The sequence below is a fragment of the Oreochromis niloticus genome, linkage group LG16, assembly GCF_001858045.2.
Source record: "Oreochromis niloticus isolate F11D_XX linkage group LG16, O_niloticus_UMD_NMBU, whole genome shotgun sequence".
NCBI lineage: Eukaryota > Metazoa > Chordata > Actinopteri > Cichliformes > Cichlidae > Oreochromis > Oreochromis niloticus.
The window spans coordinates 2284757-2309377 of record NC_031987.2 but is presented as its reverse complement, the minus strand read 5'-3'; the positions used below and the strand labels follow the sequence as shown (position 1 = coordinate 2309377).

General features: G+C 40.8%; 1 protein-coding gene across 1 annotated transcript; it reads right to left on the bottom strand.

The window, feature by feature from the left end:
• Positions 1 to 381: 381 nt before the first annotated feature.
• wnt10a (wingless-type MMTV integration site family, member 10a) lies at positions 382 to 24063 on the bottom strand. The gene is made up of 4 exons (XM_005450405.3): positions 23612 to 24063; positions 21810 to 22075; positions 16549 to 16922; positions 382 to 2866 (listed from the first exon to the last, which is right to left on the bottom strand). Exons 1-4 carry the CDS (start codon positions 23671 to 23673, stop codon positions 2357 to 2359), a joined length of 1212 nt encoding a protein of 403 aa, XP_005450462.1. The 5' UTR covers positions 23674 to 24063; the 3' UTR covers positions 382 to 2356.
• Positions 24064 to 24621: the final 558 nt, after the last annotated feature.

Here is a 24621-nt window from a genome sequence, read left to right as displayed (position 1 = left end):
ACTACGTGTTTGATTTTTTCTGTCCTGTCTCTCTTCCCTAATTCGCAGTCAGTCGGCGCAGATGGCCCCGCCCCTCCCTGAGCCTGGTTCTGCTGGAGGTTTTTTCCTGTTAAATGGGAGTTTTTCTTTCCCACTGTCGCCAAAGTGCTTGCTCATAGGGGGTAATTTCATTGTTGGAGTTTTCTCTGTAGTATTGTAGGGTCTTTACCTTACAGTGTAAAGAAAGATCTGATCATCAGGGGGATTATCGACTTTTCATGGAGCTGAAACTGAAGAAATAAAAATCCCTGACGCCTAATATACTGTAGCACTGAGTAAGCAAAGGATTCATCATCATTAGCATGGTTCATGAAATAATAAACATGACATGTTTCTTTTCCCAAAATCCACTGTTTTCAGGTTCTTTATTATTCATCACATTAAAGCTTCTTTCATTATTATGGTCTGTCTTTATTGTCTTACAAATATTAAGTTATCCACAAAAATAAAATAACTTAGATAATAACCATATTAAAACATAAAAATACACACATACATACATTTATGACATGAAAAAATGCATATTGCTGATATCTTCCCAGAGTTTTCCTGGACACAGTTAAGTATGTGCAAACTACTTATCAGAATCAAAATAAACTGTTACACTGGAAATATAATCCCAGATTTTTTTTTCTCTGCTTTCAACACAGAAATATATTTACTCGAAATAAATTACACTGTCTGATAAGGAGCCTTACTCATACAGGTTTCATGAAACCAAATATGATCTTATAAATGTGTATAGGCAGAAATCCATATCAATGTTCTTTTTTTCTTATATATAGTTAGAAGTTGACATCAGAATATCCCTGTAGTACACATCAAAGAAGTGTGAAGTAGGTGAGTGTAGATATATTACACAAAGCTTACAGTGTTGCACACATTACATTGCATCACAAAACAGGAAATACTTTGATTGATGACAGTTTTGGATGTTTATAGTGTGAGGAACTGGAGCGTGTTTGTGCGCACTCAGTTTCCTGAGGCACTTTAAAAATTATTGATGGTATTTGGTGCAGCATTATTCATTTTTATTTACAGTGCTGTTCAGATCATGTTGACGATGAAAACCGTTCTCGGTCCTCTTACATTACGTACCACACACAACACGGACCACACATTTTGGATGACATAAATCTGGAGCTGTGCGACATTTTCAAGGATTTCTGAATACTCCGATACAAGTTTGTGCCTCAAACAGTTTTCGAACAGGGACTATGAAATGAATCTTATAGTGTATAGACGCGGTTCTTGGTCTGACTCTATCTGAAGCTTATTAGTGGAAACATTTATCTCAACAGCCACCGTGAGAGAAAAGGAAGTGTTTTTTTGATATTTGGAGTCAGCGCCAACAATCGGGGTTTCAGATCACACTTTTGATCTTTAGACTTCAGCCACTCAAATTCATCGTTGCTGTTTCTAAAGAGGTCATTATCGTGTTCTCATTAATGCAGCTCATTAATGCAGCTTTGCAAATCAAATCAGTTCTACCTCCTTTTTAACACAATGTGTGACAAAATTTTTAACATTATCATTAGTGTTGGCAGGGGTAGTAATACTGACTTTCAGTTGAGCCAGACAACCATTCGATGTATTCCATGTGCAACATGATAGCTGCTATAAATAAATATGGAAAATTCTGAACTGTCCTTAAACAAGGTATAAAAACCTTCAGTGCCCCGGATATGTAAGTGCTTTGTCAAACTGTGTGCACTATGAGTCCTGGTGTTTTGCCTCTACATGTAGCAGATAGGAGGCAAGGTAAATAATAACCATGGCTGGATTTATGCTATGCTATAAGTGATGGTACTTGCAATTGAGGATCGAGGGACAACTTTTTGGTGTACGATCTGTTTCAGAAATATATTTGAGTTTAAGTTTTATGCAGATCTTATGTTCCCCCTGCAAATTTTCTCTCTACTACTTACTTTAAACTTCCTCTTTGCTCACTTGACTCTCATGCAGCTCTGTGCCAGTCACAATATATTGAATTTATTTCAGATTTGTATCTTTAAATTACTGTTTCTTGACCTCGTGATGAAGGCAGTATACATCCAAGGTCTTTGAGTTGTGGCACCTTTTCACATATGCTGCATGTGCACACTCTTTACCAACATACACTTCTATCTTTCTGCTGGCTCAACTGCTTCCCACTCTGTCCTTGCACATCTTTTCTGCAAAGAAAAACTGCAGTCCACCGCAAAAAAGAACGGGGCACACAACTTATGGTCATGTCCCCATTTCAAAGTAATATTCTGGCTTAAAAAATGTCTCTTTCTCTCCGTTTGGTTTGTTTAGCCTTTTGGTCTGTGTTTCTTCATTTACAGACGCTGACCCACTCTGTTATCCGGCACTCTTCGCAGACCACGTAGCAGCACCAGTGAAACTTGCAGTTGCAGCGTTCGCTTCGCGTCTGCTGCAGAATGTTGTGGCCCCTGCCGCAGCACAGACTCTCACAGTTGTCCATGCCCGGGCTGGTCTTGTTGCAGATCCGGCCCTGTGTGCCCGCTGAATCCGACCCCAGGTCTCGCTCGCAAAAATCTGGTGACTTTTCAAAGTAGACTAGTTCGTTGATGCTGGGTCGCCGCCGATGGTGATGGTGATTGTGATTGTGCTGATGATGGTGATGATGGTTGTTGTGATGGGAATGGTCCAGCTGTCCAGTGTTCCGGTTGTGAGCCTTGATAAGCGTGGCGATGTGGAAGCGTTCTTTGAGGATTGAACCCACCACCCGGAACTCTGGAGTGACCTGCCAGCAGGTTTTCAGCTGGCAGCTCCCCGAGGTCCCATGGCACTTGCATTTCCTTCTCATGTGGTCAAGCACCACCTGGGAAAAACGCAGTCAAAAGGAGAGAGAGTGGGAATGCGAGAGGAAGTAAGCAAAGGTGAGGAAAAGAGCAGAGAGAAGGAAAAAAGAAGATTAACACCTGTCTCGATTACTGGTTTTATTTTAAGGTGAACATATACAGATAAAGGGTGTTGCTGTACTGACTTTGTTTCACCATGCAAGCCACTGTCCTAGGATGTAATGAAATGCTTGAAGAAACATTGGCTCCATACTGAAGAACCCAGGTGGTCTGACTCTCAGTATGTTGTTAAACATGCTGCTATCAAATAACACACATGGATGCAGGTATCACCCAAACAGATAGTGCTGTCATTATTCATCTTTTGGCATCAGGTAGAGACTCTGAGCATAACCCACATCTAGCTGCACATTAGGCATCAGAGCATAACGCTATTTACATATTTTTACTTTAATAGTTTAAGGCTGTCCAATGGAAGTGCACGGACACCAGCAGCTAGATCTGCTCATTGAGCTACTTACTGCAGGCCCTCATACAGTATACGAAAACACTGCACTACTACACAGCACACAATTTAATTCTTACATTAAGCCTCAAAGAATGTTTATGGAGTCTACAATCAAAATCTGCACGCGTAAACAAACACAAAATATCCCGTTATAGCAAACGGTGCAGGATCCGCGTACACATATATCACACATGGCAAACCCTCTGTGCATCTCAGTGTGTGTGTGTGTGTGTGTGTGTGAGAGAGAATGTTTATCAGTCATCACCAGTCCTAAACTTTAAGATCCAATTACCAACAGGAACACCAGGCCACCCAGAGTACTGACAGATGATACTGCTGCCACCCCTATCAACACTCTGGCGCAGGCTGGACACTCGCACAATTAAAGACATGCTACACATGTGCTAGCAATAAGGGTGATTATTCTCTCATACAAATTAAAAAAACAAGAACTTCACCCACACTTGTTCACTTTAGGTGGAATCAGACAAAAATTAATACATGGCTTCAGAAAAGGTGTTTGTGAGTATTTGTCTATATTCACATTTTTATGTAGGTGGTAAAAAGCCTGACCTGTTCCTCTGCTTTTTTATTTTTAAGCTCTGTTTTTTTGTGTTTGTAAATTTTATGGTAAAACCATCCACCATCTAATCTGTTAAAGAGGAAAAACTGAAGGTACAGAAAAAACATGAGGGATAAACCTTTATTGCGCTTTTTAAGTCTTAAAATCTTGTTACCTACCAAAATTGGGTCAATTAGGATGGAAGCCAAAAATCAAAACCCAGTCGTCTCTGTTTTATGCAGAGGTAACAGGACCAATTTGTAAATGTCGTAATGTTTTGGGGTTTTTTGTGTGTGTGCAGCACACTGTTTCATGCTGTGCTCTGTGGGTTTTCAACTTGAGCTAACATTGCCAAGTAAAGGCGTGAGTCATCTCTACATGACAAACATGTGAAATGCACATGAAAAGAAAACCCTCGTGTTTGCCACCGAAGCAAAGTTCAAAGGTGACCAGTAATATTAAAAACATGAAAAGAAAAAGAAGGAAAGAAAAACAGAGTAACGCCACAAACACATCAGCTCTGGCCAATGGGATGTGATGTATCCGTTTAAAGCTGCAAAATCCTGCGTATAGTGTTTGAAAATACATGTTTATGTTTGGAGATATGTTTTTCTGCCATCACTCAAGCTTGCCAGTAATGAGCCTTTTAAGTGGAGAAAATTAAACGTTGAAGGCACCGATACTACACTTTAAAGCCATTTAGATGTTATATTATAACAATCGTGCAAAAGAATGCAAAATATTTTAACCTTGTCCATCACTGTATGTTCATAATGTGCTACAATAACAGAAAGTGACTTAGAAGTGTGCTTTTTGGATAAACATGGTTACACTGTCATTGGGAGTGTTGAAAGGAAAGTTTCAAGACGCTGTGATCAGTGGCGAGGAGATACTAGACGCTGTACGGCTTTATGGTAAACAACACTATAATTGCTCAAGCGGCACTTGCACTGAGTTCACATTGTAACTTCTGGCTCAGTTTTTACATGAGACCAGAGGCAACCCCAGAATCACAAACGTGCTGGCCTTAAACACACAGCAAAGTCTATAATCATGAAACGCTCCAACCCACTTAAACCTTAAAGAGACAAACTGACCTAGGAGTCATAATTGCATCCACATTGCTACTGTTTGATGGTATATTCACAGCAGGACAGAGCTTTCAAAGAACAGTAAAACAACAAAACAACCAGCTTAAAGAGAAAGTTTCTTTCTCAATTTGAGATATTGTTGCCGGAGAAGAACAGCAGCATCTCTAAAAACATCTTTTATGTTTATCAGAGTGGAGAAATTCACATAAAAGAAAATATTTTCTTGAGATGCACAGTGCATATGGAGATAAGTGTGCTGTGCATAATCAGTCAGTTGCACAGGCTGGTTTCCATATCTAAATTTCAAAGTGCAACAAAGCAAATCCACACAGAGACATGCAGAAGTGAAATCAGCACAGCTCGCTCCTCCTCGGGAGAAGGCTGATAATATGAACGCTCAAAGAATCAGAAGAGTGAGGAACTCTGCAGAAATGGGCCACAGATTTCTAGGCTTCTGTGAAACCTTTGAATGAATTGTGGTGCATCACTAAAGACAACATTAACGTTTGCTTTTCACATCCATGAGCAGCATGCACTCGACCCATCGCTGCAGTCACAATCATACCCTAACTTTCAGAACTAAAGAGCATCTTGCAAGGGTTTCGTATCAGCCATGTGCCCATGATTTCCTCGACGGCACCTGTTGCCAAACTTTCATTTTGATCTCAACAGTCACCAGATCACAGTCATGGTTGAGATGACTGTTAAACATAAATAAAACAGAACTGAACAGATAAGTGAACAGCGAGGCTGGCACATGGACAGTTCCTGTAACAACAACACTGTGAGCACCTCTAAGACCACATTTTGAACCTTGCTCTCACGCTGGTTAGAAGGCAAGCAGGTCTTCCACTCGCTTTTTTCCAGTCTACAAATAATCTGATTGATAACTCAGACTGATGCAGCAATATTAACTGTGCAGGGTTTGTTTTGCTTTTGGTTTCTGATATAAATGAGAAAACAGCCGAAAAGATTTGCAAGACATTTCGATACTTGGTGTCCAAATTTTTGCTGCATTTCTGCTGCAACTTGCAACATTTGGCTAGATTCAAGGGGAAGCGTCTTTCTTTCCATTTAAATTTTAACAGATCTGTCAAAGCAGCATCAAAGGAATAATGTCTGAGTTCTTGTTCAGGGTGTATTTATTCTTTAAACATGAGGCATGGTGCACACCCTGTCGTCTGACTGGGTAAAGTTTGAAAAAGAAATTGCAAGCTCCTAAAACCTCAACAAAAGAAAATAACTGCTGGTGAAAAGTGATTGATGTGTGTGGGAGATGTCAGATACTCTTTTGACGTGCAGATGAAAGGCACGTACGAGGTAACGTGAAATCAGTATGACGTGCTGCGCTGGTTCATCTGATCATCAGAGGAGCCCTGGTAAAGGACATTTAATGCAAGTAGAAATAAAGACGAGGGCGCCTTAATGAGTTATTTTACCCAGATGAATGACATAACCTTTAATAATACGATATGTTTTTCACATTTATTAATTGCTGTGGTTTCGCTGAGCGATAACTCTTCTTTTTCACAAGGGACAAAATGACAGGTGACAAACAGAATAAAAAGTCAACAACATTCACTTGTTGACTTCATCTGTTTATAGAAGAAGCTGATCTAAAATGAGGTTTAGTGTTGGTAACTGTTCTAACATAATGAGCTTCCCCTGTCCCTCTTCATTTATCAACATCTTAAGTGTACTTTTCCAGATCTAGATGGCTTCAAGAATGAGACTGTTTTGATTAATGATGAGATGAAAGGTTGTTATTTTTTCCTTTTGGTTTCTTACAGTTCCTCCTACTCATCTGTCCCTCGGGGCAATTACTCTGTGCAACAAAGAAGACACGGACAAGTAACAGCAAAATGTAAGAATATATATCAGTATATTTAGTCAGATGATGCCCGCTACATTTTCATTTGAAAAGGCCGAACTTTTGTTGACACCACTCTGGCCGTCTGATAGTTTGGAAACGATGATGCAGACGCTCGTGTTCAGCGCCTGAGTCGGTCTTACCGGTTACCGTTTGTCCTTCCCTGGTTTGTCACGCTAATCGCTTAACCCTTCTCTGAAAGAAAACAAAGTTATCAGCATTGGCTAACAGCTGTTTATTTAACATGAATACCAAATATGTTGCTGACCTTGTTGCTTCTGCAAGCAGCTTTACACTACCTGTGCAGGAGACATGCACGGCAGACATAAGTAGTCATGTGCGGTAATATTGTGTTTTCACTGTGTACCGAGATTACATTTGAAATGTTGATTTTTTATTTTTTTTTTAAATGTGTCATTGTAGATGTAAAAACAGGAAAGAAATCTGATCTTTGATCCTGAAAATGAACCCCGAGGGCATTTAGGACCTGTGGAGGAAGGAATATGAGGTAAATTCAGAGGTGAAGGGTGGGGAGAGGAAAAGAGGCTGACAGGAGGAGGAGATGAGCCAAAGGATTAGATACACTGTTTGATACACAAAGGCTGTTTGAGAGAGAGAGAAGTGTGTGTGGGTGTTATCACAAATCGCCTGCCTATCAGCCGTATAGATTAGATTGTGGTCAGCTGTATCAAACCTGTCAGCAGGGAGTATCTTGGCAACATGAGATGGACATACACACAGCTTGAGTAACACTTACTTCTGTCAGTGTGCTCAGGTACTACAGCCAGAGTTTGGGAAGAATAAAAAAGGACAATGTGTTAAACAAATAAAACAGCAGAACAAGAAATCTTAATTTGCGGCTCAGTGCATTCTTGAGTCTTAAATCCTTGTAATGCATTTGATGAGGAATAGTTATCTGCATTAAACTTTATCCTTTCAAAGCACTGGAGTGAGAATTTATTAATAAATGCCATTTTATGACTAATGCTTTGGTTTACCCAGCACATTACATACACTACAGACTTCTTCAAAGTGGACCACAGTTAGGGACAAACATCTGGCAAGTTTTAATTGGCTAGAGAGACAGGCATCTATAAAACAACCCCAGACAGAGATCAAATACAGCATGTTGGTGGCAGACCAGGACTGTAGGCTACATAATACAGTAGACTGGGGAAAAGTACAAGCAGACTACTGTGCAACGAGCACGGGTGGATGAAGTAAAGTAGAGATCAAAGAGCGCCCGAGTATGGGTCAGAGTGCATTAATTAATAGAACGAGTATTTTAGGCACTTTATGCGTTTAACTGGAAAGAGAAAAGAGCAAAAAACAAAAAAAGCTGCACTAACAGACAGTGATGGCTGCCATTTATATACATGAATATGGTGTGGGAGTGGGGGAGGGAGGGGGGTTTCTCTTCTAGCTATCACAGGGAGATGGTAGGGTCCACCGTGGACAACTTACCAGTCTGTTACCATTAATATTATTAGTATTATTACACATTTGCTTATTTAATGACTCGTGTTTTGTTACAAAAAAAAGAAGTACATCATGTGTCAAGTGAATTTTTACGTGTGTGCTTAACAAACCTCTGTATGTAATTGGAGGTTTTGTTTTTTCACAGAACACACAAAGTCAATGAAGCACTTTTCCATTTCTTGCGTGCACTTGCCCTTGGCAGCTCTCTCATAACACACACTGTGATCCAGGATCGCAGTATGCTAAAGGTAAAAGTATTACCACACTCCTTTTAGCCTAATGTTACAGCAGGATTGTCATCCTTAGTCAATACTGACTCATCTGTAATAAAACAATTGGTGAATAGCTCAGGGAAAGTCCTGCAGCTCGACACAAAGTAACATTGTCTAAGTTTGTCTGTGCATAGAAGTTCCGTCTTGATTATTTCATTTTTTAATCATTCTTCATCTACTTTAAAAAACAATTTCTGCAATATTATAATAACACAGCTCATTCATAAAAACTGATATTCCCTGTTTCGTTGGGTGCTTTGAATTTAATCAGTGGCCGATCCCCGTGTCATCGCCACCGACTGTATTTGGGAAAATCCTAATCTAACGTCTGCGTGTCCCACCGTCGACCCATTTAAGTGGATAAACAGCAGACTAGTCTACATGCTGCCTTGTGTTTGTCAGTTCAAAGAAAACCTACTAAAGGACTTTTAAAGCCAAGCAGCAAGCCGGAGCGATATCAAAGCACACAAACAAATCCCACAGCAACACATTAAACCCAGACATCACTTTAAACAAATCAAACGCCTCACTTCAAAAGAACAGTTAAGCGTATGCAGACAAACACACACGCAACCATGCAGACGCAGTGACATGCTCTTCCTGAGCAAACGCATATCTGCGCTACACAGACCGTGTGTGAATTGTAGCTTGTATGTATAGCATTTACTCTGTTAGCTGCAGACGCTGTCCACAGCTCTTATTTAGAGACTCTAATAAAATGTTATTACCAGCATAAGCACTTCCACCTGTTGAACTATGAAGCGTTTGCCTCCTTGTGCACTTTTGTGTGTATCTATGTGTACGCATGCTTATGTATACATGCCACGGAGTGTGTGTTAGGTCAGATTGTACTGTCATGACTCAGGAATGCCCCGCCTTCCGCTGATGATATGGCGTCTGAGGATCGCAGGGCTAATCTTTCTATTTTTGATCACACACACACACACACACACACACACATACACACACCAGTTTCGTGTGGTTTCAGAGTCCATTAACACAACTGGCTTCCAAAGCACAGATCATCATCGCTCCAGGGTTATATTAGCCATGAAGAGATGTAAGAGTCCCACTTTTGCCGGTTGAGATGACTCTCGAAGGGTTGTTGCTCAGATTCATAATGACTTAATTATGACTTTGATAAATCTTACAGGAGCTTCAGTGCCCCGCTGAAGGAGCGTCGTGCCTTGAAATTCACAAAGTAAGTCTTTAATTGCCCGGAAACATCAACACTACAAAATAATACTGAATACTGGCTTATTGAATCTAATTACATGCAGTTTTCTTTGCCAGAGTGTTACTTAACAATACAATGCACTTCTCTGTGTCCTCCTACTCTTGGGCTAACAGTGTGGGTAGATGCCTAAACTCTCCATCTCTTCAGTATATTGCACCATCTTTGCTAAGCCATTTCCCATTTTTGAGCAATCCCATTAGATCTGAAGGATTTGACTTAAGTCCCTCTTACAAACATGCCTATTTATCCCGTCATAACCTGACATGCTCACAAATACGGGTGATGAAGGGTACCTGCAATTTTATTCTTACTTCAAAGCCAAAACTGCAGTGTTGCACCCTGTCACGTAGCGCTGCACTTGCTGCAAGCTCACCTGCGTCCATGAAATACCAGAGACACAAGTGCTATCATGAACACAACTTTATTATGATTTAGTCATGGCAAGCGTTCAAATGTTTACCAATGTTTAAGTGCGAGTTGCCAGTTGCACATGCTTGAAAAGGGGTTGAAGAGGAGTTGAAACGTATAGTTTACTCCCAGCAAAGCAACACACCATCTCGTCTTACTGCCCTGAAGTCAGGCCCTGATGGTAAATTGTAATTACGAAGAAGATGCTTGCCAGTAACTCAGCAGACTGTTACATAGCCAGCATTGTCACCACCTGCCTAATGAACAGACAGGATTCAACAGCACCTCGAAATGGCTCTAAGCTCTGCAACACGAACACAAGAACGTGTGCCAAGCATTTGTTTTGAGGTGTGCTGTTTAAATGATTGATAAGAATGCTGTGACTCTGCCAAGAAATTTACTTTGGGATGATGAGTTTCCATGTCATAAACTCTTAAAACATGTCGCCGGCCTTTTAAAAGCGCTCTTATAACGGCTGAACGGGAGTTTGTTTGTTTAACTGGAAACAGCCAGAGGAACAAGCAAAGGGAGGGACTGTGCTTGAGGGGCTGGTTCTGTAATAATTGTAATATAGTATTTATTTATTTAAATCTCTTACTTTAATTAAATTGAAGCCTGTGCGCATACGTAAAGTGTACAGTGATATTTCTGCAGCAAGGCCTGTTGCAAAGAGGTTGGAGGAGGCAGCGCAGGAGAGGGGGAAGAGGGGAGGGAAGGAAGGGCGAATCTCTTTCTACTTTCCGCCCTGGTGTTTGAAGTCTAAAATCTTTTGCAGGGTTTTAAACATCTGTTTCCAAACTGCCAGCAGCCACTAATTAGGGCTAAAAACAAGACGGGACGTCGTGAGAACCTTGGGGTGGGCATGAGGCGACATGCACACCCCGCTAAAAAACCACCGCATTCCTCTGCTAACAGACTGCTTCTCTGAAAGAGGGGAGTCGGGCAGGGGGTGGAAGGAGGTGAAGTGGTGATGGCGGGTAAGTGGGAGCAAAAGACACACAGAGAAGGGTGGCCATTATTTTGAGGAGGCCCCACCTGTCAGTACTTTCTGTTTGATTCTAGGAGCTGTGTGTGTGTGTGTGTGTGTGTGTGTGCGTGTGTGTGTGCGTGTGTGTGTGCGTGTGTGTGTGTGTGTTGCGAGGGTTTTATTGCACCTATCAGTATTTCACAGTACCACCTCTGTGATGACTCATAAATTTGTCCTCTGTTACTCCCTGTCTTTTTTCCTAACCTTACCCTCTGCTCCACCTCCTCTCTTGGTTTCCCTTTCTCTCTGATCTTTGCCTTTTTTTCAGGCACAGGACGGCCTCTGTGTCTCATACTCACTTAAGCAGTTATTGCAACCCAACAAGTTAGTCAGACCCTTTGAGAAGCCTCTGTAGCTGGGGTGGGTTTGATATTTGAAGACTAATTTTCAGATTATTTACCATAAAAGTATCCACTGAGCAAGTTTTTGCAATGTCAAAATCCTCCCACTCCAGTCCAACTAATAGTTTGTTTTATTTTCAGTTTTGGATAACCAGATGTACCAGATAAGCCAACAGTAAAAGATTTTTACTCTACCGAGGTCATGTGACAAACAGGAAACCAATAAACAGAATTTTAAAATACCCTCCTTTAAACAATAAACTGTAAAGGAAATTAAAGTATGTGTTGGCAGTTATAGGTTGTTTTTCTTTGAGCTACTGTTGCTGTTCTCACCTGCAAGATGAAAGTGCGGCTGATAAACTTGTTTTTAATCTTTTTGTTTGTTTGTGTGTTTTTTTTTTTAAACAGAACCAAAATACAAGTTCGACCACGACTCCCAGTGAGTTTAAAGTGATTTTCGCCGGTTGTTGTCACTCATTTGCCAACTGACATCTCTGGTAATTATTTAATGAGATCTTTTTTCACGTCCACAGTGTAATTTAGGTTACGCCAAATGTATAATAAAGAAGCGCTGTAATATAAGGCTAATGAAGTAATTGGTATCTGTGTCAATCATCACGTCAGTCAAAGGGGATTAACTAGAGTCAACAGTTGGTGACAATGATATTTGATATATGATATATCGCCACGTGTCATTGTAAAGAAATGATCAAGTTGATTGACTTATTCGCACCAACAAACAAAGGAAAAAGGAAATAACGTCTTTCTACTGCATGCAATCACTTCAATATCTTTTACTAAAAAAATATTTATTTTCAAAACAGTTACACAACAACTTAACTGAAATTAAGTCTTTATTATTGAAACGGTTATCTATTATTATGTTTCCTAGCAACAAATGTTGGAAACATTTCATGCAAAGCTAGCAAGTGGAAAATGCTCTGCATGGGACGTTCACTAGTTACTGAATTATCTCTGCTAGTTAGCTAACAGCCTGTGCAACAAATATATTGTATATTTGTCAAACTTTCATGTTTTAGATTTTTTTTAAATCCTAATATTAGTCGCAAATAATCTAAATAAATACAAAATGCACTTTTCAAATGATGATTTCCTTTATTAATGCAAAAGTATGAAAAAGTAACTGCACCACTTGTTAAATCATGAATTAACTGTGAATAACCGCGTTTTGAGAAAGCTCAATTTAAGTGCCACACCCAGACCTGATTACTGCCAGACCTGCTGAATCAAGAAATCATTTGAACCACTAGAACCTGTCTGACAAAGTAAAGTAGGCTCAAAGTTACAGAGCCATTTGTAAAGCTTTGGGACTGCAGTGAACCACGGTGAGAGCCATCATCCACATATGGAGAAAACTTGGAAGAGTGGTGAACCTTCACAGGAGTGACCGGCCTACCAAATATACTCCAAGAGCACAGCGACGACTCATCCAGTGCATCACAAAGAACCCAGAACAACATCTAAAAAACTGTAGGCCTCACTTGGCTCAGTTAAGGTCAGAGGTCATGATTCAACAATAAGAAAGGCATCCATGGGAGAGTTTCAGATGTTTAAATCACACATCAGAAAAGTGATTTAAGTGATTGTTGCTGGTGCCGGATGGGCTGGTCTGAGGATTTCAGAATCTGGTGATCTACTGGGATTTTCCCACAAAACCAAGACAAGGAGTTACAGAGAATGTCCCGAAAAAGAGAAAATATTCAGTGAGGAGCGGTTTTCTGTGTCACAATGCCTTGTTGATGCCAGAGGTCAGAGAAGGACTCCCAGTCTGCTTCAAGCTGATAACAGGGCAACAGGAACTCAAATAACTGCTTGTTACAATTAAGAAGAGCAGCAGAAGTCCACACGGATGCTACTCATGTGAGCTAAGAACAGGAAACTGAGGCTACAATTTGCACGGCCTCACCAAAAATCACACCAGAAGACGAGAAAAACATTAACTACTCTGAGAGCCTCGATTTTTGCTGTGAGATTTACATGGTAGGGTCAAAATCTGGTGTGAAAAACATGATCCATCTCACACTGTATTAACAGTTCAGGCTGCTGGTGATGGTACGATCACATGGCGCATAACTTCTTGTCACGCTTTGGGCACCTTCCTGCCACATGAGCATAGTTCAAATTCCAAACCTACCTGAGTATTGTTGACCACGTCCATCCCAGTATGACCACAGTGCACCCATCTTCTGATGGCTACTTCACGCCAGAAAACACAACACGTCACAAAGATTCAATCGTATCAAACTGCTTCACTGTACTCAAAGTCAGCAGATCCCAGTCCAACAGAGCGCATTTGGGATGTGGTGGAAAAGAAGAGTCCCATCGTGGATGTGCAGCACAAAAATCTGACACTATCTTCTTAATATCAACCAAAATCTCAGGGGAATGTTTCCAGCACCTTGTTCCATTTTGCCTCAAAGAATTCAGGCAGATCTGAAGGCAAAAGAGGGCTTGACTCAGCACTAACACGTTGCCAGTGAGTTTACTGTATATGCTATAAATACAACTTTTTAAAGCCCATTAGTTTGCTCCTGTTAGCACATATAAGAACTCAAAACCAAAGCTCACCGGAACAGATTTTCCTGAATGAATAAATGAATACACAGGAAATGATTGACAGAAAAGAAAGACAACCTGGAACGTGCTGCAATAACACTGTGCATGATTCAGTTTTCTACCTCAAAATAATTAAAAGCAACATGCACGCGATGAATCCAACTACAAAAGAAAAATGAATCACTGTTTCATTACTCATTTCACTTCAGCCCCTGCTTCTGTTTACTCACATTTCCACCGTACTGACTGGAGGTTATGTCACCTTATCACTCTTTCTACTACAGGGAGGCCAGCTGTTGTTGAGTTTGGCTTACGCACTCCACATTTGTGTTTTGTCTGCATAATCAAGGAAACCAGAAGTAAACTGATGAAAAGATACAGGCCCAAATTACTCTGGAGGAAACGGGGAACAATGAGCAATTTACGCCCGCTTCTCGTCTCTGCTGCCCTCGCAGTACTGGACGCTGCTTATCACGGTCATTTACATCTTTCTATTCCATCGTTTGAAACCCAGTCAACTAAAAAATGCTCAAAATTTTCACATTTTTGAAAATACAGATGCTTTACTTAGTGTATTGTGCTGTGTCCTAAATACCCCAAATAGCCCGAACCCTGTACTGTAAACCACACAATCAGTGACTCCTGCTTTGGATGACATCCTGACTGATCTGACGCTAATTAAAATGACCAGCAGGATATGACGACCATTTTAACAAAGCAGTTCATCTGGGCTGACAACTCGCCCTCTCTCTTAGAAGACGACGATGGTGAAGTTGTTTTTTCTCTGAAGAGACGATTCTTCAGCCAAGTCATCCTACTGAACCGTTTAGACACTGTGTTTCAAGTAATGTGCTAATAATTAGGACAAATGTGTCAAAACCATTCAAGCTTACCCTTAATAACAAAATAACACAGTTATTTTCATCACTTTCACAATACACCATAAATTTAAGTTTCAGTTAAGATTAATCTAAACCTTACAAATGTGTGTTACGCATAAAAGTAGAATTCCTAATGTGCGCTTCAAAAGTTGCTTCTGAATTCTAACATCAAACATCAAATACTGAGAGTCACTTTTTGATAGACAAGCTTAGTGTGACAGACAAAACCAGCAATTTTAAAAGTAGTTGTCTTGATGCGTGCTCAATCATCCAGGTAAGTAAATCCCAAAAGGTTGATTCTGTTCATCTGGATGTTTTCAGTGGGAGAAACATTTCGTCACTCATCCAAGTGACCATAAAAGGTCAGTCAGTCCCATAACATGACTATTGAGACTGTTCTCATTCCCAACGCGTAACATACCGAGGGTTTGTCACGTCCCGAGGCGTCCCATAGGAACACGAAAGGTAACCTTCCGCGTCCCTATGATACGATTGTGAATGGAATCCAATACAATGATGCTCCTGGCGGTAACACGTTCCAGCCGTGTATTCCAGCCCTAACCCTAACCACAGTCTTAATCGTATTAGTTAGTGTTTTCCAAAGTAATTATTGATGAGAAAGTAAAATAAATGTACATGTGTAGATTCATTCCAAACGGTTCTCATGTTTCAGAAAGCGTAACATACTGACGATTTGTCACATGGCGCCGTATGTTACGTTTTGGGATGAGAACGTGTTGGACTATTTGCATATTAATAACTGACCTCACAGCCCATTGTTCAAACAGTGGTGCTAGTTTCAGTCATTGTGAAAATGTCCTGTTTATAAGGTTGAAACCTGCAGTCAGCTGAGACTGAAGAAGTCACCTGGATGAGTAACGAAACGTTTCTCCCACTGAAAACGTCCAGATGAACAGAATCAACCTTCTGAGATTTAAAAGTAGTTTTTATTACATTCTACTGGTTCTACTGCTTACTTTAGCATTATCCATGCTTTTGATTTGATGTCCCCTGTGACCATATAATCTAATATAACTATGTTAAAGCTTGAGGACAGCTTCAAAATAACTGTTTACTTTTACTCTTATTCTTTATTTTACCAGTTCTTTAAATCTTTAGACATTATTGAGGAAGGACTCAATCTCAACGACCACATGAATCTAAACCTCACATAATGCAGTATGAAACACTTCTGAAGGTCAACCCCCGACCCTCTAAAGCTTTCATAACAGCTGAAAACACTGTAATTTTTAATAAATACAATACATAAATGATACAGGACAGAACCGGATGTGTATCTACGATCGGCCCTTTGAGGGGTTTTTTTTTCATTTGTTCTGTGGTAAATTATGTGTCTGATGTTAAAATCTTTTAATGTAGTACAACAAAACAGCAGCAGTTATGCAAACGTGGGGAAAAAAGACCCACAAACACACACTTTTCACTCACCTGTCTCCCAACTTTATTATTATGCAGCCTCATACGAGCGTGGATGTCTTTGTAGGTCTCACGGGCATCCAGGAAATCCCGTGAGAACTTCTCTCCGAATTCCACGTCAGGGCTGCAGCCGCCCCACTCCCACGAGTCTTGGGGCCCTGGCAGGTCAGCCGGGAAGTGCTCCATAACACCGTGCACCATACCCTTCCCTCGGTGGATGGCCTCAAGTTGCAAGCGGTGGAGTTTGATACGGAAAGCCTCCTCGTCCCCTCGTCGCTTCTCGTCACAGCCACATGCTTTCAGTTTGCCCATGGAGCAGGCATTGGCCACCGCGTGCACCACTCCCGCTGCTGCAATGGCATACGCAAAGGCACTCTCTCGAAAACCTGCAGGTAGAGGGGCAGCATAGTCATGTTGTTCTAAGCTAATGTGAAAGTAAAAGATTATAAGAAGTGTCAGAACCAGGAAACACTTTGGAAGTGGAAAGATGTTTTCATTTAAAATGCCAGTCACCCAGAGGATGATGGACTGTATGCTCTCAAATGGTGCTCAGTGTTTTACTGCTGTGTGTGAAGTAACATAAGAATCATAAGTTCTTACAAAGATTAACTGTAGGGCCATGTCAGTGGCTATAGAGGCAAGTGTTTTACTTTGAGTTCACAAACTCTGAGAATTTCTAATAACTCTTAAGCAGAATACATCATCATATATGTGAAACCAAAGTGAAACGAGAAAACTGCTGGCTAAAAGGGCGCTAGAGAAGTGAAATTTGCAGTGACAGATCATTTATATGACTAAGATACCAATTCAAAGTTTTACTTGTTGTACATTTTTGATTTTTACAGAGAACAGCACTATAAATACCAGACAGTTGTATTTCAGTAACTGTGTAAACGTGCTGGACATTTACATGCTCAAAGTTTCCTCGTTTTGAGAGTGAGAGCACATTTGCATTTTGCTTTCTTTATTTTATGCATCATAAATAATACGCAGAACCTTTTTTCACATGCACACGCGCACAGGCCAAGACTCAGAACAGAGGAAACATCTGGGACAATAACAATTAAGTGTTCCAAACTTCGTAGGCTCCACCACTCCCATCAGAGGACTCACGGGGTACTCACACACTGTGACTAAATAGAGCTGTGACTCCTTCCTGTGACAACCCCCACAAACCCACACACACACACACACACACGCACACGCACACGCACACACACACACACGTACTACATCCGTGGATCTTTCACCCAACTGTAGCTAAAATCTTGCTTTTCTTAAGGATAGTTTGACTCCATGGATTAGCTCCACAGAATATTACAGATCTTTTACCTCCAGGTCCGTGAGGTCATTCCAACAACTTCTCTCACCTACAAATTTGAGGCGACTGGGGCTTTACAGTTATTGCCCCTGGGCTATGGAATAATCTGCCTCCCACATAAGAACCTGTTCAGCAACTGATCATTTTTCCAAAGACATATTTTCATTTGCTTTTAGTCAGCTCTGAGGTTTGGTCAAGCTCCCTGTCAGTGTTTCATACTGCTCCCTTATTGGATTATTTTTAGTCATTGTTCTAACCATGTTAGACTACTTTTTCAGTTATTGTCTTTATTATGCTTTGTAACCAGGTTCCTTTTAAAATGTGCTATATAAGTAAAATTGACTTGACTTATTAACCGTTAATCCGGCTGTTACTAGTCTTTGACTTTGGCTGATTGCTGGCTGTACTTTGATCTTTGCTTTTGTCGTTTCCTCTATTTGGATGACAACTCACCACCAAATGAGCTGTACATGTGTTTAACTTAGAGAGGCTCATTATGCCGTACCGCAGCTTTCACCTTGTAATCATTTTAAATTGACTCAAAAGGAACTACTCCATGTAAAGGAGGCAGATGAATGACTGTGTGCGTGTAATATCCACGTATGACATGTGACTCCTTATGCTTTTAGAGTTAAACACATCCCTTTTTTTCTTCATGACATAACTTGCATGCGGCACACGTAAGAGTGTATCTGACGACGACTGACCTGTAAATCATGAGACCGTTGTTATAGCAGACTCTCCTTACACCTACACGCACACATGCAGTGGAGATACACTAAAAAAAAAGAAATCCATGTCTAATTGTGGAATCCGTGAATACCGAAGGATAAAGTGTGACAGAATCATTTGCACTCCTGCCCTCTACAGTGCTTATTGTTAGATCTCAGCTTACTGCCTGTCAAGGTACCCTCAGGTTGTATAAAAGCAGCCCCACTGGCGGTCTGTTTCAGAAAAGCTACGGTTATAATGGAAACTTGTAAAGAATACATGAAAAGAAACCACTTAGGGGTTTATAGCACTGAGCTCGAAGGGGAAATGATTCAGGCTGCTTGTTGGAGTCAAATAAAAAAAGCTATTAACTGGATCTGCCCCTTTAAGCAGGGTTTGAAGTTACTTCCTTATTAATAAATTTGAAAATAAAACCCTGATTATTTTGTTTTAGTGAGATATGGGGTAAGAGTTTATACTTTTGTTGCTGTATACGTAGAAATATTTGCCTTTGCACGATAAATGCTGTTCTTATAATAGTCAGATGGAGTCCAGTAACAATGTTTCTGAAACTTTAAAGGACGTTTTCAGGATTTGTCATATTCTGAATGATGACTGTGCTTCCAGCTACCGTAGATGTCCACATGGCTCTGCTAACTGAAATAACGTCTCCACCGGTGGTGACATCCTCCACAATAGCTCAGTGAGCTGAGGCAGGCTGACTTTTAGAGAGCAAAGAAGCTGATAGTCATCATCCTTACAAGCTGCCAACTGGAGGCAGTAAAAACAAGCTATAAACACCTTGTGAGCAAACTGCTGATATTGGGCAATCCTCATTTTTCACAGGGCCGATATCCTTTAATCTCTGTTTTCACTCTGCTTTGACTCTTGAGAGGAAATGCATGCGATCCACTGATATCATACAGTAATACATAATAGCTTCCTTAATATTTAACATGTAAATAGGAGCAATTATACATTTGAATACACCCCAGAAATAAATGCACACACTCTAAAATTGTACCGTCTATAAATAATTTGACTCACTGACTCACAATCAGAGCCCCCGACCTTCCTCCACCCCCACCCAACCACCTTGACCCACACTGAGCGGGAGAGGAGCGCAGCATGGCACTTAAGCACATCCTCATACTTAGAAAGCCTGTTTTAGCTCTTGACCTGCTCCGAGCTGGGCACTGCAACGCGAGCACCCGGAAGACCGGGAACAAATCAATCTAACAAATAATTCACCGGCTGCGGCACGCCCGGCTGAACTGATGGCAGAGGAAGTGGCAAAATGAATTAAAGATTCAAAGGAAACTGTCACTTTGTGTTACAGAAACCGACTAAACAGGTTTGTGCTTTTGCCTCGGAGAGTTGGGAAAGTGCTGAGAGCAAATTCACAAGCACTTGCACTGGCAAGGGAAGAAAAAGCATTAGGAGTAGGCCAGCCAGGGAACACAGAGACACAGCGACGGAGAACGAGATGGCGAAAGAAATACAGAAAGACAGAAAGAGAGGGAACAATTCTCCTATTTCTGTCCGTCTCCGTCCTGCTGGGCCCTCCCTTTAGCCTAGTTTTTAATGCGGGCTAAATAGGAATGAACATAGACCCGTAAAAGTTATCCAGAGCAGAGAGGATTCGAGCACCATCCGATGCAGTGACACCAGAATAAATATTAAAATGTAGAGCACCTGATAAACTATTCAAAAACCTGTTTAGAACGTCACATGTAGGATGTGAGGAAGCCCTGCAAGCGTAGCCGAGGAAGCAAGTACTTTCTTCAATTGTGAGCTTTTAACACCACAGATAAACTTGTTGCTGCAGTACATGATGTGGGAAGAAAATACCAGTTTGGTATACACGAGCCTCATGTGAGAGCGTATTTTAGTTTTTTCAGGAGGAGCTGCACTGAATACATGCACTCACCTCCACAATTCTGTATAATCCACGCCTGAAAACGTCCCTTATTCAAAGCATTCATGCTTACAGTAACTGCACGCAATGATGGCTGCAGTGTGTCAACTTGTATCCATTTTTTAGCTTGTGTGGAGAGGATCGTATCAACATGTAACAGATGAATCACACGATTTAAAGAGGTTGTTTATGTCAGTGGTTTGGAGTTTCTGCACCCGAGGCAAACCAGGGATGCCAGACAACGAGCAACTGCCTCTGCTAATAATGACAAACAGCTTTTCAATGAGTCAGTTAGGAGTGAAAGTAAGATCAGAGGTGAGAAAGCATTTACTGTAGCTAAAATTATTATATATTTTTTGTTATTTCATGGCAGTGATAAGATATAGTCCTCAGTGAGGGTTACAAACCATGTTTTTTCTTGCAGAGGTGGTAGGATTTTTTACGTGATAGGCAAGGTCGTCATTAGTGTCTTAGAGAAACGCTCTTCAGGATATTTAAAAAAAGCCAGTTTTCCACACTTTTCTTGAAAAACTTTCACTAAAAACTCACAAAGCTAAGCCAAAGCAATACACGTGAGCATCTCAACCAATTTTCTGCAACTCCTAAGATGAAAGTAAAATCGAAAGCCAGCTAAACTCAGGACTCAAACTACCAACCGCATTGTGTGTTGTATCTATCCAGGTGCTCAGGCTACTAAGAAATTGATGCCTTTTCCAGTCAATAACCTGCGATGACACCATCTGAAGGCTTCCCAACTCTAAAGCTCCTCTTTCATCCTTTGTGGCTGACTTGCAAAGCTCCAAGCCCTACAAAGCGTCAAGGAAAAATGATATGCATGAGGCTTGGTAATCTGAAGGTGACTAACTGCTTTTGAAGTTGCCTGCTCTTTTGAATGGGTTATTGAGAAGCTTCAGCGAGGTGGTTAGAAAGCAGATACCAGTCTGCTAGGGACTAGCGATAACTAGAGATAACTAGAGATAACTAGAGATAACCTGTTCATCTGGAGGACTTGTTTCCGAGTTAACATTGATGAATTATAACTACGTGGAAAATAATCTCTTTTTATAATCTTGTTTGAGGAAATATATTAACTTTTGTTTGGGAGCTTTTGTATCTCTGTGGCAGCTAATCTTTCTAAACCTATCCTTTCAAGGTACTTCATTGAAGTCTGATTCAAGAGCAAACTTATGCCTGGTAACCTGTGGTGACATTTCACCTTCATAGTTCACTAAAAGAAGCTTTTAAACTCGTTCACCCGCTTTAGACAATGCTGTGTGTTTGTTTTTTGTTTTTTTCAAGTAGAAAAATTAGGTTAAAACTGACCTCTTTTGAAGACTATGCTGTCGTAGGGTATTTTGTTTCTAGTCTCCAGGCTGGAGCAGTTCCAGCGGTGCCCTCTGAACTGGTGCTGGCACTCATGGATGGCAATCTGGATTCCCTGGATTGCTGAAGCCGTCACGTCTGGGTTACGCATGCACACCTCCAGCTGGCGCCTTGTCAAACCTGGCAGTGTCAGACACACTGTGTTGGCATTCAGGATTGGGTCGATGTTGGGGAGCTTCAGGCCCAAGATTTCATTGGAGTCTACCCTGCACGGAGCAAGTATAGATCAGGTTACTGACAAGATAAATGTGCAAGTCAAATCTTCTGTCTTTTCTGTGTACTGATGTTAGTCTCCGAAGGTTCGTTACAGTAGGACTCGTATGGTTTCTGTTAATGTTCCTCTGGTGTCACCTCGACACCCGCTTTCCATTGCACCCTGCCACGACTTGTTGGTCGCTGGTTTAACCGATTCCTGTAAAACCCCCAAAATACACAAATGTGTGTGCTATGTGGTAGCGCTGATAAAAACATCTCCAGATGCTGGCAGTTTTGGAGGGGAACTGTACTCTTTAATCTGTTAGTATGTTCTACTTTTCAGATTGATTCAGTTTATGATCGTGCATCTGTTTTGCCATTGGTTTAAATAAAAGTAATATTTAAAAAAATGATTAAGCCTTTAAAGTCTTTAAATGTATGCATACTTAACTCAGGATGGTTTTTATAGCAGCACAATGAATTAAGACGCAAAAAAATAACCAGAGGAAATACTTTAGCACATAAATTGTTATTAGCAGTAAGGTGTGTCTCTGCACTCAACTGTCTCAGCTTCTGTTTCAGGTCAATCGTGTGAACAGCAATCATTCAGCTGACAGTCTCTAAAGCGCGTTCGTGCTCCACAGATAAACAGTAACAGCAGTAATAAGAAAAAAACACACGACGCGCTCCTGATGACTGAAAGCTGTCCTGCTTTTCTTTTCATTATCTTTACAAGCAAAACACAGGTTTGTGTGTGCCGCACATGCAGCCAGCCAAGACACGCATACAGCCACGCACACTCCCAGATGCACACGCAAATACAGGTGTGGGGAAGAGTTAGCATTTACACGCACACACACAGTCTGCTAATAGTCTCGTAAACACGTGGGACCTGCGAGAGTGTCTTCTGCAAAACTTCTCCATCAAGCAAAGAGAAGAAAAAGTCGTCAGTGTTGCAACACACACACACACACACACGCACACGCACGCACACACACATTATGCCGCTTATCTAAGCAACAGTAGCGATTAATGAATCAATCAATCAATCAATCAATCAATAAAACAACTTGCCACTGCATGTTATTCATTTGCATGTTACACTTTCAGCGTGGGATTGCTTTTTGTGGCTTTGCAATTCCAGTTTGACTTCTGTTGGTACCTGTTGTGCCAAAAGTGATTGTAAAGAGCAGCACAAGTTCAAAAGCTGCCTTTCCAAATTTTACAGCTGGAACCAGCATGTGGGCAAAAGTGTTCAAGACAATAAAGAATAAAAAGAAAATAAAAAGAAAGCACACAACTGTTTACACTTCATTATATTTATATTTTAGGTGCACACAACCCTGAAAACTGTCAGTGAAACATTTAGCTGAATGAATGAAAGACAACTTTTACGTGGATAAATAAATCTGACAACATCCGACTGTTAACAGATTTTTAAATTCTAATAAGAAGGCTCAATGAAATGTGTTCTTTAATTGCTTTAAAACAGCAGCTTCACTTAAAGTTTTAGTAGAATTACTGCATTCTGTATTAATTTCACTCACCTTTTATCCAAAAGACAGACAGCCACCAAGACGCATGTCATTCTCAGGACCGAGTTTTCCATGTTTGTGTCTTGCAATAAAAAATGTTCACAAAAAGTTGTAAAAATTAAGAGTTTGGTTTAAACTAATTCCAATATTTCGCCACAAAGTTTAAAAACGGGGGGAAAGGTTCCTGCTGAAGAATTGAACTCTGGACTTGACAGCTCCGACTAACCTGAATCCAGATGCGCCAGCCAGCGGCGGGAGATTCATTCAAGAAAAGTTTCATCAACCTCTCAACTTAATGAATGAAGCGGGGGGGGTTTGTTACAAGTCTGAGAAAAAGTCCGTGTTTAGCCTCTCAAACGCATCCGTTCTCATGCCGGTATCTCCGCCAACAAGGCTCTGGTGTAACATCCGAGAGAGACGACTGAACCTATATAGGCGCTCCAAATGAAGTCTGCTGGAGTAGCGCACAGATAGTCCTCTAAACTGCTGCACTTAGCGCTTCGCCAGCCCACTTTTTTTGCGTCACTCGGGGAGTAGGAGAGCGCCGAGGGAGGTCAAGTGCCTCGTTAAAACAGGATAGAGATCCTTCTAGATAAGAAAACCGAAACACTTAGCCCGCGCCCTCTGAGGAGCGGTGCTGAGGATGAGGATGGGGGATGAAGAGGAAAGTCGCGCAAAACCGAAACTTTCTTTTGAGTTTGATTTTAGGGGATTGCTTAGATGATTGTGAGAGACGATGATGAATATGACTATGAAGTGGACAAAGAGGAAAAAAAATATTTTAAAAAATATCCAAACTGCAGGAATTATTTTTATTTTTATTTATTTATTTATTTATTTTTTAAAAAATTGTTTATAATAAGAGTTATAATCAGTCCCTTAGATTACCACTGACCCATAATTTCAAAAAAATCTTCTATAACTACATACCGGTGCTGACTCTTCATTTCAGACTTTCAGACTCATGGTTTAAGGGCTGCTCCACTGAGTCCACCTCCGTTAAATTACGCAGAGATATTGAG

What these genes read in the sequence shown, in the direction of transcription:
- wnt10a (XM_005450405.3), bottom strand. Translation starts at nt 23,673, where the DNA reads ATGGAAAACTCGGTCCTGAGAATGACATGCGTCTTGGTGGCTGTCTGT. An exon ending in GTCTGTCTTTTGGATAAAAG is followed by an intron (nt 22,076 to 23,611) that starts GTGAGTGAAATT and finishes TGCTCCGTGCAG; the next exon opens with GGTAGACTCCAATGAAATCT. An exon ending in CAGCATAGTCTTCAAAAGAG is followed by an intron (nt 16,923 to 21,809) that starts GTCAGTTTTAAC and finishes CTCTACCTGCAG; the next exon opens with GTTTTCGAGAGAGTGCCTTT.